Genomic DNA, 16777 nt, shown 5'->3' on the forward strand with positions numbered 1-16777 from the left:
TACTTTCATTTAAAAAAACTTGTTTTTTTCTGTTTTTTTTTCACTAAGGAATAGGCTAAAAAAAATTTTGATGTTACGAGAACGCTATTTAAAACAAAGATCAGTTACAAAAGTATTTCTTTTTTTTTGCAAAAAAGCCTAATTTTCTTTATTTACTTTTTTTGTAGAAAAAAGAAGTTCTTACATTCCAAGACCATTTTTCTTCAATCCCCTGAAAAATGTACGTCTTGCAACTTAAATCATACGAATTTTTTTTTATTAGCGTAAATGAACGATTATTTTTTTTTTCGGTATTTTACAAGGCCACAAATGAAATAAAAGAAAATAAGAGACCACATTTAGAGTGTTTTTTTCAGAAAGTTTTTTTTGCAGAAAATGTAACTTTTGACGTTTTCCGAATTTCATTTCTCGAAATCAACTTATTTTTCCTCTCTGATGTTAGTTAGAACGATTCTTTGTTATTCTGTTCCTAAAGTCATTTTTTCTATTTTTATTTTATTTCATCATCGTTTATGCTCCAGTGCTGTTTTTCATTTTTGAGAAAAAGAAAAAAAATTCTGGAAAATTTTATATCGTATAATTCAAATTCCTCTGAAAGTTTTACAAACTTCCTTGAAAATTTAAATGATAATAGTTCAATCACATTTTCTACCGTTTTTTTTCTGTTTTACAAGACCATAATCAAAACGAAATAAAATGAGAAAAAATGAGACCATTTTCAAAAGTGTTTCTATTTTGCCGAAAGTTTCTTTTCTCTTAAAAAAAAAAAAAAAAAAAAAAAAAAAAAAAAAAAAAAAAAAAAAAAAAAAAAAAAAAAAAAACTGATATCTTGGGATGTTATTTCTGAGTATAAATGTAGTTTTATTTTCTTCCTGGTAATAATTATATCGACATTTTGTCATATTTTCCTTAAATTATTTTATTTTTTTCTGTCTTTTCTTTATTTCATCATCTTTTATACCCCATTGTTGTTTTCTATTTGATTAAAATAAAATAAAAAAGAAAACTTTCTGAATTTTTCTGTCTTACAAACAACAAGGGCCTAAACATCACTCAGAATGTTCAGATTTTTTTTTTTTTTTTTTTTGCTTTCCTACAAATCTTGTTCCATCCTGGTTGCAGCAGTAGCTGCAGCCTAGTAATGAACGAAGAAAAGCCTATAGTAACCTAAAATTAAAAACTTGTTAAGTAAAACTTGCTAGTGAGGCAAAATCACCATTTGTTGCTAAGTCGAGAACGGAAACTATTATCTCGATTAGGTTTAATAGTGAACTCTTATTTCATTACATAAACTAAATTCTCCTGAATAACTGCCACCAACTCTACACTAAATTATTTAGAAAAATAGTTTAAAACACTTTTTCATCAATGGCGGTTACTTTCCCAGTTTTCCAAAAATCAATGACACGATTGATAATTACAGACCAAAAGATGGGAAGGAGAGAATGAGAGAAGTTTAACCTGTTCTGAACAAATTACCATTTTTTTAGGACTACCAATTAGAGCATCAAATAAAGACCTAAAAAGCCTTTTTAGGCGATTTTAAAAACAAACTTTTTTTTTGAAAAAGAGATTCCTTCTCCTTTCCTTAGCGTTATCGGTTATTTGACCTTTTATGTCAAATAAAATTACTTATTCTAATTACTTTTGTCTAATAAAATCAATAATTACTTTTTAAATTACCAACTAAATAATAACAATAATTAAATTAATAATTCTCAAAAGTAGCACTTAAAGTACTAAATACCAAATAAATAACTTATTAACTAACTACTCTTTAAAACAATTATTTTAATTGCTTTTGTCAAATAAGATTACTCATTCATTCATCCTGACATCACAATTAGCCAATTTGGTCAAAAGAATTATCCTCACCTATTAGTCAATTATAGAGGGAGAGGGGGACTGCACACCCTACATATGAAGATTTTCCAATTGTCCCAGTATTTTTAAATTAATTTCTTAGAAAAATGAATTTTGTTCATTTTCTTGTTAGTTAGCCAACCAACTGCAAAGTTATTAGTCTAACTTGGAAGAAGCAAAAGAATGCAAGTAGAAGAAGAAATTGTGGTTAGGCTACTGGTTACAAAGTTAGCAAGCTAACTTTGAAGAAGTAGTATAATCAAAACGAAAAGAGATAATTATTAGCATTAATAAAATAATTAAGCATTAATTTATTCAAAACAAGGATTTTTACTTTAAATATCATTAAATCGATGTTTTAAAGAGCCTTTTAGATTCAGTCTACGCTAGAAACTACTCACGGAACGCGCCTACCATCATATAACCCTATCTTTACAAAAATTTCACCTAAACACAAATAATGATACAATAAATTATCACAAACAAATTTGATACATTGCTTGTAGTCGCAACACTACTAAATACCAAACCTAATTTTTAATATTAATATTGTACTTAATATGAAATCTTAATATTTTGAAATTCAATGGTATTTGTCTATATTATAAAGTATATGTTTAATATAAAAAAAATTAAGATTCCATACATATTTTCTTGAAAGACAGTTGAGAAAAAGAAACAAGCCCAGAAGCGAAATTGATTAATAAATTTACAATTTTCTTAGATATTCGTGACGAAGCAAATGATTGACCCTACTATTTGTACTTTTAAAAAGAAATTCGTAAAATCAAGGATCAATTTCTAAAAAACTAAATACAACAAGTACATTCTGACACATTGTGTAAGATGGCAAATATTTTTTTTAGAACCCAATTAGGGTAAATCCATCCAACAGTTTAGAACCTTTTTTGAAAATCATTTGAACAGGGTGATAATTGCAGTAAATGATCCTAAATGGTAAAAAACAATGCCAAAAAGTTGTTGTTTTGACTAAGCTATAAGCAAAATCAGAACCAGCGACACATTTCCTTTCTCACTGCCCCCATTGTTTATTTTTATGGACTTAATCGAATTGGCCTCTTTAAAATTCATACAGCAGCCAATCCATGAGTACTTTAACAGACACTGAAATCCCATAACTTGACAGTTCTATCATAAGACCCAGAAACAATCACAAAGTCATTGAATTGAAGACAAGTAACGCCATCTGTATGATTTCTCAGGGTTGCAATTCTTTGCCCAGTATCTAAACTCCAAACTTTAAGGGTTCTATCGTCAGCAGCACTTACTAATTTTGATGCATCAGCTTGAAGACAGCGAATGACGCCTAAAACAAAACAATTTGAGAATATAATATAACATTGTATTTTATATTATTAAATATAATATAATAGTAAAACAAAATTTGACGTGATTAGAAAATAAGATTGCAGAAAAACAAAGAAAACTTCAGAGCAAATATATACAGTATCAAACAGTTTGTAATAACGAACTGAAAGTAAGGAGAGACTCAGCCTAATAGTAACCGAGACTCTAAAAATCACAATTTTATAGCAAAATTCATTATCCTTAATGTTATCCATTAAGAGCTACGAGCCTGAGAAAATTTGTCAGATTTTTGAAAAAGAGTGGAAACACCACCAAAAAGTCAAGGAATCTTAATGAAAAACCACCAGATTCAGCATATCACAATACCCTACTATTGAGGTTTCAAATTCTTATCTATAAAAATGTGGAATTTTGTACTTTTTTGCTAGAAGAAAAATCACGAATGCGTGTTTCTTACTTTTTCCTAGGGGCGATCGTACATGACCAATGGTCCTAGAAGATCAAGAGAGGGCTTATTCGAACGAAAATAAGATATTCTAGTGCCCTTATTAAGTGAGCAAACAAATTGGAGGGCAATTAGTCCCCATCCCATGCCCCCTTTTCCCCAAAGACATCTGATCAAAATATTGAGATAGACATTTAGTTCAACATATTTTAAAGGTCAAACAACTATGCCTTTAGGGATAATATGAACCCCATAATCCGTTGGACAAGGCTGTAAGTTATGCAATTTACCCATTCTCCACATATGAGATTTGTTACGGGAAATATAGGGAATAAATTCCCCCGGAAAATTTGCCCCAGGAAAACTCTCCCTACAAGAAAAATTGAGTAGCCAAAGAGACAGTAAAACAAATGATAATAATTATGTATATAAATTCCAGAAATTCAAACATTGCAACAAAACAACACATTCCAAACAGAGCTGAGCTCATAACTTCTGTGTATGATGGACATAAGAGCTGAACTTTAAAACACAAAGAAGTAAATGAATGAATGTAAAACAAAACCACAAACTAAAAAAGGAGAAACTCACGGACAAGGTACGTAATACTAGGTAGGGAGTAGACGGAAGATCACCCAAATGGACAAACACCAAAAACAATAAAGAGCAATATAAAATATGTTTATACTCCATCATTAAAACTCACTAAAAAGAAATTAATGGATTTTTTAGATTAGCGTAAGAGCCCCCAAACTTTGTCCGTGAAGGATTACTGACGAATGGTATCAAAATTGGATCTACGTTGCATGGGCAACGTGAGGTGTTGCGGAAACCTTTGTTCGGCTTCGCCGAGTAAAGTATTGCGAGAGCAACAATTAATTTTGTCACTTCAATTAAAACGCTAAAGTTGTTAATCTGTAAGGATCTTAAAATAAATACTAGGTATACCAATTCGCAAAAGTTGCAAACCCCTCATTGGAACTAGCTAAAGTTGAAAGCCCCTCATCACTGAAAATGATTGTAGCCTAACAGTCGATTATTACTTACAAGTCCCCTACATGTCTTACCACTGGAACCAAATTGGTCTTACCATCAAATACATCGGATAGAAATAATAGATACACCAACTAGCAAAAGTTGCGAACCCCTCATTTCCAAAGATGATTATGAGAACAGCCGACTACTGCTTAAAACTTCCCTATATGTCTCACAATTGGTATCAGCCTATTTTTAGTTTCAGTGTGTTCCTTACTACTGAAGCTGTCAACCCCTTTTAACTTTCAATCTGGTATATCTCGTGAAGGAATTTTTCTACCAAAAAATATATGACATATACTTTGATCAGCTCGTCAAGAGTTATCGATTGCCGTCGAAAAAAAAAACTATCTGTCTTAGTTCAAACGTTGCCTTGTTTTCCGTAGGCCAAGTTTCTAACGTCATCACTTAGAAAGGAGCAAAAGATAAACTCTAATTTCTTTAGCAATGAGAGAACTTTTAAGTTTAACAGGCACATCTAATACCATTTCTCTGCCGCAATCCCAAGTGCAAAAAACCGAATGATAAACCTATCTGAAATCACGAATAGAAATAGGTAGAAACAATAGATGGTAGCACTTCTGGTTTTCACTTTTTGTTTCTGTAAATTTTTCTATTTATCACTCAAAGAAGATATATTGACTGTGGGGCCGGGTAACTGCCGCATATACTTAACACTTATAGATTTTAGTCCATATTCAATTTGAAACTGATGCCTGCCTGCTTGCCTGCTAGAACGGAGCTTTCCACTCGAAAGCAGAAACATGGTTTGACGAAACGAAAGCTTGACTGCAGAACTTCAGATAGTTCTCTCTGACATAGGCTATAAAACTCCAATTCAATTCACACACTATAAGCTCTGTCTCAAGGACAAGCAAAAACCATCCATTTTGGCCCCAAGCTAGAGTTCTACGAAGCTTTCCAAAATGCAAAATCATATTCACCAATCCGGCCTAAGGTCCACACTTTGAGTAAAAATTGCAGAGGTTAGACCCTCACCACTTTCTATGAATAAGCTGAAATCGGGGTGTTAGAAAAAAAAAAAAGCACGACAAAACCAAAGTGTTACTCTTGCAACACAATTATGGGAAAATATGATAACCATCTTAAATATTTTTATAAACCTTTTTTTGGGAGGGGGAGCGGGGAGCGCGGGCTTCGTCCACAGCGTGCTTAGTTTTGTTTGTCTAAATTTGACCACATTAAGCTAGCTTTAAATTGGTCTTTGGGCGAAAGACTCCTTCCATCAGACAATAAGTTGGCTGACACGTTGCACTTTGCAAATTTACAACAATCAATTCACATTTATAGAAGAAGCTTTACGGGCCCTTTGAAGATGGCTAAGATATTTGTGAATTATCTTCGTTCCTTTTTTCTTTTTTAATATATACTCTATTTTTACTGGATCGAAGCGTTGTATTTTATAATAGGTATATAGTGCTGTATATAGCACTGGTTTCAGATTCATATCTTACGATTTTCTCTAGCCTTTGATCTAAAAACTAAAGATTTGATTTTAACTACATTTTTTAATATCATCTTTGACATAGAAAGAAAATTGAATCAACGAATCCTAAGATTTTCTCCGTTTTCTAGGTTCGATGCAAAATACATCAAACCTAATAGGTATTTCTGGGGAATTTTGTCAAATAAGTTATCTTTACGTGATGTTCTATCGGAATTCTTAAATTGTTGAAATTAAATTGTTTTGAAATTTTTGAATTTTGCATTTTTCAAATTTGGTTTTGATTGATGAAGTTGCTATATATATATATATATATATATATATATATATATATATATATATATATATGTGTGTGTGTGCGTCCGTGTGTAGTCGGTTGTCTGAGGCCGATGAAGCTTAAATCCTTTTGTTTTTTCCCTTTTTGTCCTTATTTTAATTGAAGTATTGTTGTTAATGTCGTGTTTAGTCTTTTACAGACTAGAGCCTCTGGGCATAGATTTATGCAGTTTTTCTGACAAATCCAATTATTAGAAAGATTTCGATTGTTCATTTTCGTCATTAGGTTTTACGCACCTTTTAAGTTTCCAATTGAAAGTTTGGCTTCGATAGGATAACCGAACGTATTAAATTGACCTTATCAGCAATTAGACGGTCTTGTAGTCACATGATTAAAATATATGATTAAAAGTATGAAGAGCTTTATACAAAACGGTCAAAATGTTTCAACTGGCAAAGGTTTTGACTACCAGCTGGCACATTAGCCATTATACATTTGGTAATTTAGAAATATTCTTCTTGAGTCCTTTGATTGAACAACAATTGGTTTCTGCATAACTTTCAATATCAAATTTAAATGCTTACTGGCTTATAAACATATATTATAGCCACCAATTGGCGAACTATTTAGCCATCCATTGGCAAATCAAAACTGGCAATTGTTAGAACACCAATAAACAATTTCTTACCTGTATGTCCTTCAGGGAACATCCAACCAATTGTATTGATATAATGTTACCGATTGGCCCCTTAGCCATTAGCTATTTGGCAGTTTAGCCATGAAATCGGCGCGCTATTTAGCCACCCATTGTCACATGAAAACTGGCAATTAGTAACAACAAAAACAAAAGATTGACTTACCTGTATGTCCTTCGGATGACATCCAGTCAATTGTATTGATACAATTTCCTAAGCTTAAATTCCACACTTTAATTGTTCGATCTAAGGACCCAGAAAACAATCGTGATTGGTCAAAAGATATACACGTAACTGCGTCTCTGTGGCCTCGTAAGGTTTTTGAGCAAGAACCAGAAGGCAAATCCCATACCTAAAAGAGACATCAGAAATTTTTTTACAATCAACGTCCAGCTCTATTTTTTCACGTATTTGAGGGATATACATTTAAATACTGATCGGCCAAAAAATATTTATCTTGGCAGTATTTAAGCCATCCAGAGACAAAACTGATCATGTTCACGAAAAAATACAATAGAAAATCCAGATTTTTTTTTTTTGTCAAGTCTATAAAACAAATGAGTGGATAGGGAATCTCCGCCTGGACTTAATCAAATTACTCCCAGAAAAAAATTAGTTGTCATTTGCGAAAAATGTCTAATTTCTGGCTAATCAACACTAATTAGGCTGAAAATTCTAATCTCTTAGTTTGGTCGTTTTATCATGATGAATAATATGAAAAAAACTTCGTTTTCTTAAAGAGTTAAAGAGGCTGCGTCCCAAAGTCGAACCTTAAAACGTACAGGAATTAGAAGAGGCAGTTGGGGGGCTGCCGCCCCCCAAACCCCCAGCTTTTAAAGAATCTTTTGTACAGGTTTTTTTTTTGGGGGGGGACTTCATTGTTACTAATTACTAGTTTCGGCGCAATGGTTCTCCTGTCCTCTTGTGTTTAACATTTTTCGAAGTTATTCCATTATTCATTCATTTCAATTTTTTGTTAATTAAAAGAGGGCCTTTCCGAAGCCAAGAGCTGGAGGTTAGCAAAAAAACAAAAAACCTGTACAAAAGAGTCTTTAAAAGCTGGGGGTTTGGGGGGCGGCAGCCCCCCAACTGCCTCTTCTAATTCCTGTACGTTTTAAGGTTCGACTTTGGGACGCAGCCTCTTTAACTCTTTAAGAAAACGAAGTTTTTTTCATATTATTTCTGTACGTTTTTCTACAATCCATGGTGGATGTAATTTAATAATTCCTGTACTCCTCGTACAGGAATTAGGAGAGGAACTTGGGTGGCTGCCGCCCCCCCCCCGCTTTTAAATCATTGTATAAAATAGAAAAAAAATAGATAGAATGACCGAAATGTTTCTTTTGCTCATAAGAAGCTAATATTCTGTTATCTCTCAAATGATAAGCTGTCCAGGTGTTATCAAAAATTTTTCTGGAATGGAGCTGGATTTTTATGATGCTTGCAGTCATTCTCGCCGTGCCGAGCTGATTATTTTGATGTACTTGAATGTTGATATTCGTAACTTTTAAGAATTTCAAAAATTAACATGGGACTATTAGACTATTAGGACTATAAGAAGACTATTAGGAGAGGCAAACCCCCCGCTTTTAAAGACTCTTTTGTACAGGTTTAATTTTTTTCATATTAATTCTGTACGTTTTTCTACAATCCATGGTGGATGTAATTTAATAATTCCTGTACTCCTCGTACAGGAATTAGGAGAGGAACCCCCCCCCCCCCCCCGCTTTTAAATCATTGTATAAAATAGAAAAAAAATAGATAGAATGACCGAAATGTTTCTTTTGCTCATAAGAAGCTAATATTCTGTTATCTCTCAAATGATAAGCTGTCCAGGTGTTATCAAAATTTTTTTGATGTTGTGAAAAAAAACCGCCCGTAAGGGACTTGAACCCTTGACCCGAGGATTAAAAGTCTCACGCTCTACCAACTGAGCTAATAACTTGCATGTGTGTAAATATAACTTCTCAATAGCTTTTAAAAATTTCAAATTAACATGGGCTCTTATGGAGAGAAATCCGTTAATTTAAATAGCTAATGGGTGGTTTCTGGAAAACAGGGAAGGAGTTATCGGATCAAGCTGAAATTTCGCGGATAAGCTCCTGGGCCGTAGGGGACCTTAACTTGTGAATTTCAGCCCGATCGGACAACGTTAAAAGGGGTGGGGGGGAGTTGGAGGGTCGAAACTTTCGGGGGGTTAAGATTTTCCTACGAAACTTTCATGGGCACTTACTCGGAGAATTCCGCATCGAATGAGTCTTCGTACACCCAGATCCGATGTCGGATGTGACCTGTAGGCGTGGCGAAAAAGAAAGTAAATGAATTTTAAGTGGCTATGCGTGGTTTCTGGAAAACAGGGAAGGAGTTATCGGATCAAGCTGAAATTTCGCGGATAAGCTCCTGGGCCCTAGGGGACCTTAACTTGTGAATTTCAGCCCGATCGGACAACGTTAAAGGGGGGCTTCGGTTGACAGGTCGAAACTTTCGGCCAGATTTTCCCCATGAAGAAAAAGTTGGAGGGGGATGAAATTTTGCAGGTTTCTTAGTTGGAGCTCGGGCTACGAAATGCATCCCTCCCCATCCGTCTGCGACCACTGGAACCGAAGATCGCTTAACATTGTCGTGTGTCGCCTCTTTATAGAGGCACGAGTGTGCCTCCTTGATGAATGAATGACAAAAAATAATATGCTTATTAAGAATTTTTAATAACTACAATCCTGCCCTCCTTTTGTGGCTTCGAGCCTACCTCCTCACCTTAAGACACCCGCAAGATTTTTTTTTCTATAATATGTTTTATTTCATAAGCAATTAACTTCGGTTTCAAGGTTTCACAAATTAGGAGATCAGAATATCTATCAGAACCCAACACCTAGGATATATACCAGTGCGACTGGGTGCGTCTATCTTGACTTGGAACTAGTGATATTTCAAAGACTACAAGATCACACTCAAATTAAGCATTAGAAAGTTAAAGCAAGATAGCAAAAGGCAAGATTCAAGAAAAGTTACTAAATCTCAACCACCCTAGAGCTGCACAGTAGATTGATCCCATGCTTGGCAATAAAAAGGCAAAGGGTTTGATCCTCGCTGTGGTAAAGTTGGGCGAGAAGCTTGCTACTTGTTCTTAAGACCCATGCACGTGAAACATGGATTCGACCCACTATGTACCAAAAATTGTTATGGAAGATTTTTTTTTAGTATTAAATCTTAACCCATCTTTGAGTCAATTACGTTGATAAATTTTCATTTTGTTTGTTTTTAAAGCATGGGTCCTATTTCTTAACTGCTTCCCTAAACATTAAGCTTTTTCTGATTTTACTGCAATTAGTTTCATAAATGGATTTATTACCTGAATACTACTACTACTACTAGCCAGCTGAGCAGCACCGCAGCTGCAGTATTAAGTGGACTATTCAAGGTTTCATTTTACCTGAATAGATACCAGGTAATGCGGAAAATATGACAAGAGGTAAACAGCCCCAGCCATCTAACATGAACGAGTACCTGAGGATATCTGCCGGGTGATAGAGAAGCAGAACTTAATAACCACTTTGTGCCTGCTTCAAATACCTTAGGTAAGCTTTGTTGGTGTTGGAATAAAAATCACATCTCACCAAAACACATACTGGTCTGCATCATCTACTGTTTTATCTTAGTGCTGCTAATCACATTTAATACTGTTAGTGCTACTAAGACAATGAATTCCCTTAAATAAATATCTCTTTCTTAAGCGCTTGTAGTATTTATGCTATTTCAATGCTCTTACATTCATAATGCTAAGAACAGGATAAGTACGGATGTCACACTGGTTTTAGTAAGGGACAGAATTATGTAAACTTGATTCTGACTGATGGATTATTTTTAGCTGACTGATTATAGATCAGTTTCCATTCTTACGTTAAGCCACTTATGTTACACAATGGCACAGCAAAGCAATCTGTAGTGCCGCTGTTTTAAAGCTGCAAAGCCTTAGGGGAAGAATACTAGTATATTTCAAAGGAATAAAATACCAGGTAACTGTGTTTTCCGATCGAAGCACATAATATATTGTATTTTAACATGCTTGCCCAAAAATCCTACTGGGACCCTTTGTTCCAACTTACACCTTAGAAAATAATTGGCATACACCTCTTTTCCTCCTGTCGATATAAAAAAAGTGCTGTTTCCCACTATTTGTTTTCTGTTATAGCACCATCTGTTTTCTGTTGTAAGTTAATGTGTCTACGTAGTAGTATTACCCTGTCATTTAATCCTATTAGTGTTAGTAAGACTGCAATAAAAAAAACTCTTTCTTTCTTAAGCACTTGCCGTAATTTTACTATTCTAATACTCTTCAATTCATAGGTGAGCATGGCTTAAAAGCGGTTTCAAATAGGCTAAACAGGCCTATCTCGCTGGTTTAGTTAAAGCCTGAAAAAAAAACAGTAAATTTGATTGCAATTTATGAATCATTTTTAGCCGGCAAATTATAGACCATTTTATATTCTTAATTTATGTAGCTCGTATCACAGAATGGTAGAATTAAAGGCTATATAAGGGGAGGAGTTCAGGAGATTTTAAATGGGTTCAAAACCAGCAAGCTGTGTTTCTAGACAAGCATTTACATATATATTTAATATGTTTTGCTTAATCCCACTAATGCTATAAAAAAACGAAAAACAGAAAAACTTGTATCAAACTACATAAAAGAACTTGACAGGGGAAACATTCCCTAATGCTTCTTTAGATACAGACCTACTTCAATTAAATCTTACTTACCCATTCTAGAAAAAAAATGTATCTAAAAACAGGAAACTAGAAACAGATAAGAGATCTACAAAAATGATTATGAGAAAAAAGACACTTGATTGCTTTCCCCCCCATAAACTTCAAGGATCCTTCGGCCCATTTTATACTTGAGAGATAATTCCTTTATTTTCAACCGAGACAAAGTATACTCCAATTAAATCTGATTGACACTATCAAAAAAAAAGTCTAGAAAACATAATTACAAACAAAAAATCATACCATAAAATCAGCTTTCTCAAAACAATTTCAGGGATCATGTAACCCATCTTACACGTGAGAGATCATTCCTCTTTTCTCTACCTAGGGATACTAATATTTCAATTAAATCTCGCTAAACTATTCAGAAGAAAAAATATAAACACAGAATAGGACCACAATAGCTATTGTACAAAAACAATAATAAATGACACTTTGACAGGTTTTGGCGGCATCGAACGCTTTCCTTAGAATTATGTCACAACAACATAATTAAATTTAATTGTAATTTCATATTTAAAATCCAGTTACATTTTTAAGGTTCACGAGGGTAGCTGACAATTGCATAAGTGAGTAACTATATATATATATATATATATATATATATATATATATATATATATATATATATATATATATATATATATATATATATATATATATATAAATATATATATATATATATATAAATATATATATATATATATATATATATATATATATATATATATATATATATATATATATATATATATATATATATATATATAAATATATATATATATATATATATATATATATATATATATATATATATATATATATATATATATATATATATATATATTAGTTAGCTTGTTTAGTTTTGTATACATTTTTAATTATATTATTTTACTTTTAGATTCTAGTTAGGCTTTTTTATACCCTGCCGACGCCTTGTTTTATAGAGGCGAAATATACATTTGATTTTTGTTCTCTTTGTTTCCTTTTACTGGTCATAGACCCGTTTCTCTTTTTTTAGATTAAATAAAAAAAAACATGTTTTTTTTAACTGAAAGTAAGGAGCGACATTAAAACTTAAAACGAACAGAAATTACTTCGTATATGAAAGGGGCTGCTTCCTCATCAACGCCCAGCTCTTTACGCTAAAGTTTTTTACTGTTAAAGTAGAGTAACTTTTTTTTATTTAATTTCTGAACGTTTTTGAATCAATCCATGTTTTGATTTTGGCTCTCCGCAGATGAATAATTAAAACGAAATTTGCAAATTTATTTTTTTGGCTAAATGGCTTTCTCATAGTTTTGATCGAATGATTTTGAGAAAAAAGAGCGGGGGAGGAGGCCTAGTTGCCCTCCGATTTCTTGGTTACTTAGAAAGGCAACTAGAACTTTAAATTTTTTACGAATGTTTTTATTAGTAAAAGATACACGTAACTTACAAATTAGCTTACCTAACGAACTTTTGTATTTTCATGTTTAGTACCTCGCTCTTAACAATAAAGCTTGAATTTTTCCCAATTCCTTAAGAATGACCCCTGAATCACAAAAGCCGTAGAATAAATAGTTGAAATTACTAAAAATACTTAAGCATAAAGAGCGAGGTATTAGGAGGAGGTTATCCCCTCATATGCGTAATAAAATCTGTTCGTTTTAAGTTTTAATGGTGCTCCTTACTTCCAGTTAAAAAAACTTTTTCATATTATTTTTTGGATAATGCTAGAAAATCCTGCGCTCCCTTCATGGAAATTTTCTTCCCCAATGACAAATTCCTCGATGGAGAGCTACCACAACATATCCCCCTCTTCTAAACCCCTCCCCAAACCAAAAAATCACCCTTAAAACGTCTGTACACTTCCCTATAACCGTTACTATATGTAATCGCTGGTCAAAATTTGTAACTTTTAGCCCCTCCCACGGGGACTGTGGGGGAGTAAGTCGTCCCCAAAGACATAGTTATAAGGTTTTCCGACTACTCTGAATAAAATGGCTATCTCAGAATTTTGATCCGGTGACTTTGGGAAAATAATTAGCGTGAAAGGGGGCTAGGTGCCCTCAAATTTTTCTATCACTTAAAAAGGGAAGTAGAACTTTTCATTTTCATTAGAATGAAACCTCTCGCAACATTCTAGGACCAAAGGGTCGATACGATCACCCCTGGAAAAAAAAAAAAACAAAACAAAAAACAAACAAACAAATAAACACGCATCCGTGATCTGCCTTCTGGCAAAAAATACAAAATTCCACATTTTTGTATATAGGAGCTTGAAACTTCTACAATAAGATTCTATGACTTTTATGGGGTGTTTTCCCCTATTTTCTAAAATAAGGTAAATTTTCTCAGGCTCGCAGCTTTAGATGGGTAAGACTAAACTTGATGAAACTTGGATGAAACTTGATGAAATATTTAAAATCAGCATTAAAATGCGATTCTTTTGATGTAGCTATTGGTATCAAAATTCCATTTTTTTGAGTTTTGGTTACTATTGAGCCGGGTCACTCCTTACTACAGTTCGTTACCACGAACTGTGATTTCAGATTCATTTCTTTGTTTTGAAATAATTTTCAGGGCCACTGGGCCAATCTTAAATTTGAAAAGAAATTAGGTACTGCATTGCCAGATACAGATACAGTTCTACGTTCTATTTTATCTTTTAGACAAGCCCCCCCCCCCCCCTAAAAAAAAATCTTAAAAGAGAAAGTTAAATTAAAAGCAAATGAGGATAAAGATAATTTATAAGTAAAGGCACCTTGATTGTTTTATCTGCAGATCCACTAAGAAGCATATCACCAAAAAATTGGACGCATAAAACATGATCTTCGTGGCCATTAAGTATTTTTTCGCAGTTTCCTGTTTTTATATTCCAAACGCGAACACTTCTGTCGTAAGAGCCGCTAACAACCTTCTTCTCATCCATCTGTTAGGAATAAAATAAATTAAGTAGTTCATGGGTGCATATAAGCCCAACCATCGCGGGGGGGGCCTTTCATCTTTCATAGAGAGGGGGACTCAAAATTGCAAAAAGTAGATATTTGGACCACAGCTTTTCAATAATCTCAGGATAGGACCAAGTGCGTATCCAGAATTTTGGTTCAGGGGGGAGAGGTTGTTCAGGGGGGAACATAACAGAAATTTGTTTTTATGCGTGTTTGTTACATTTTTACAATTCAAACAAAAATTTCGAGTGGGATCAAGCCCCCTAACACCCCATCCTGGATGACGATTATACCAATATCAAGACGAGAGGGATCCTCCATGACCCTCCCCCTCGAGATGTATCCCCACCCACTCTCATTATTAAAAACAATTAATAATTTAATGCTATAAAAGTCAATATAATAATTGTAAATACGAACTGGCATGACAGCCAGCTACGGATGTAGCCGACGAACTTGAAAAAAAGAAAATAAAAAACACAAATGTTTAATATCAGAAACGCAAGAAATCGTAGAGACAATCTTACGAGAACACGGGATTAAAGCCTGTCCTATCCCTATTTACACGCCTGGCAATGACCTGAATCCTAAGGCCAAAACAATCCACTCAAGCATTACCCCAAGGCAGTCTACCTTGGATCTACCGTTATATGGGGTATCTGTTTCTCACTGAGGAATATTACTTTCACAGCTTTGTTTCACGACTGGATTATCGAGATATAACTTCCAAAGATTATTTTGTATGGGAGAGGGTAAGAAGACTTGAAACTTTTTGTTTGGGGAAAGGAGCAAAATATTTACTCAGTGGTCATCGCAAAGCAGCATTGTCGGCGGTTTTGTTGTCTTTCGTCTGACCCTTTTTGGGGATGTTCATTCTTATTTATAAATTTGTGTGTATTTTCATGTGGTAATTGAATGAACAATTTTAAAATTAGTAGATTTTATATACTAAGAATCCGGTAAGAATAATAGATTTCGTTGTTGAATATGTATTGTAATTAAAACTTCGTTCTTTTTTAGAGTTTTGGTCAGTCTTTACTTACGATCTGTTTGATGCTGACTCCCTTGAAATGATGGTAGGTTACTACTCCCTTCTATAAGCCCCATTTTCTTATATTCAAGCTTAATATTAGCAAACCAATGGTTCAAGAATTATCATCATCCTTGAAAAAATGTACCAAAAAACATATTTATTAGGACGGGGAGGGGGCTGAAATGTCTGAAACTGATTATAGATTCGTCATTTTTACTGATTTTAGCCGAATTCTTTGAACAGTCTTTTTTGTCGGCTTGTACCCATAAGTTGGGGGAATTTGCCTCTGGGAAACAATAAGTCATTTAATATTTTTTGCAAATAGGAATGAGAATTATTACAAGTTACATCTCGATCGAAAAAAGTTTCTGTTAGCACTAAACAAACCATCCCCCCCTCCCCCTATCTCGACAAATTAGCTTGTGACACTGCAGAAGGGGTACGCTAATTGATATGTAAGAAAAGTACAGATAACAACTTCTAACCTCCTCAGAGTAATGGACAGTAAATAAAGAGGAATATATGCTGGAGAGCCAGAATTTGAAAGGACGGTGGTGGGGGGATTCTTAGAACCCTAAAAGTAGATTTCATTATTTGAAACTATGTAGAAATACCCAGGGTACATAAGATATGGTATAATTGATGGATTTTTATACTATGAATAGACGTATCAAACAAGTGGTAGTACAATTTTGGAAGAGAGCCTGTTTGAATCGAATTTTCGAGTTTTAGTTCCCTTTATAGGTAACAAAAGAGAACCCTGTCAAACACAAAAAAGCTAATTCCTGCCATTTTAGTTCACATAACAACAAATTTGGAACAAATCGACTTGCAATTATTGAAAAAAGTACTTGTTCCTAAAGTTACCATATGCTGGTCATAGAAAATGAACGGTTATCATTATCGTCAATTGTAAACTTTATCTGAATAAGTTGATA

At 33.6% G+C, this 16777-nt stretch overlaps 1 protein-coding gene across 2 annotated transcripts in view; it reads right to left on the reverse strand.

Moving 5' to 3' along the window:
* Window positions 1-828: 828 nt before the first annotated feature.
* The window catches only part of LOC136028908 (F-box/WD repeat-containing protein 7-like), a 65847-nt gene continuing 49898 nt past the window's right edge, over window positions 829-16777 (reverse strand). For both annotated transcript variants that reach the window (XM_065706869.1, XM_065706870.1), the window contains exons 7-9: window positions 14620-14787; window positions 7275-7461; window positions 829-3190 (exon numbers count right to left, since the gene is read on the reverse strand). In XM_065706869.1, the coding sequence (XP_065562941.1) occupies window positions 2979-3190; window positions 7275-7461; window positions 14620-14787 (567 nt within the window). In that variant the 3' untranslated portion in view covers window positions 829-2978. The remainder of the gene's footprint in view (window positions 3191-7274; window positions 7462-14619; window positions 14788-16777) is intronic.

The sequence above is a fragment of the Artemia franciscana genome, chromosome 7, assembly GCF_032884065.1.
Source record: "Artemia franciscana chromosome 7, ASM3288406v1, whole genome shotgun sequence".
Lineage (NCBI taxonomy): Eukaryota > Metazoa > Arthropoda > Branchiopoda > Anostraca > Artemiidae > Artemia > Artemia franciscana.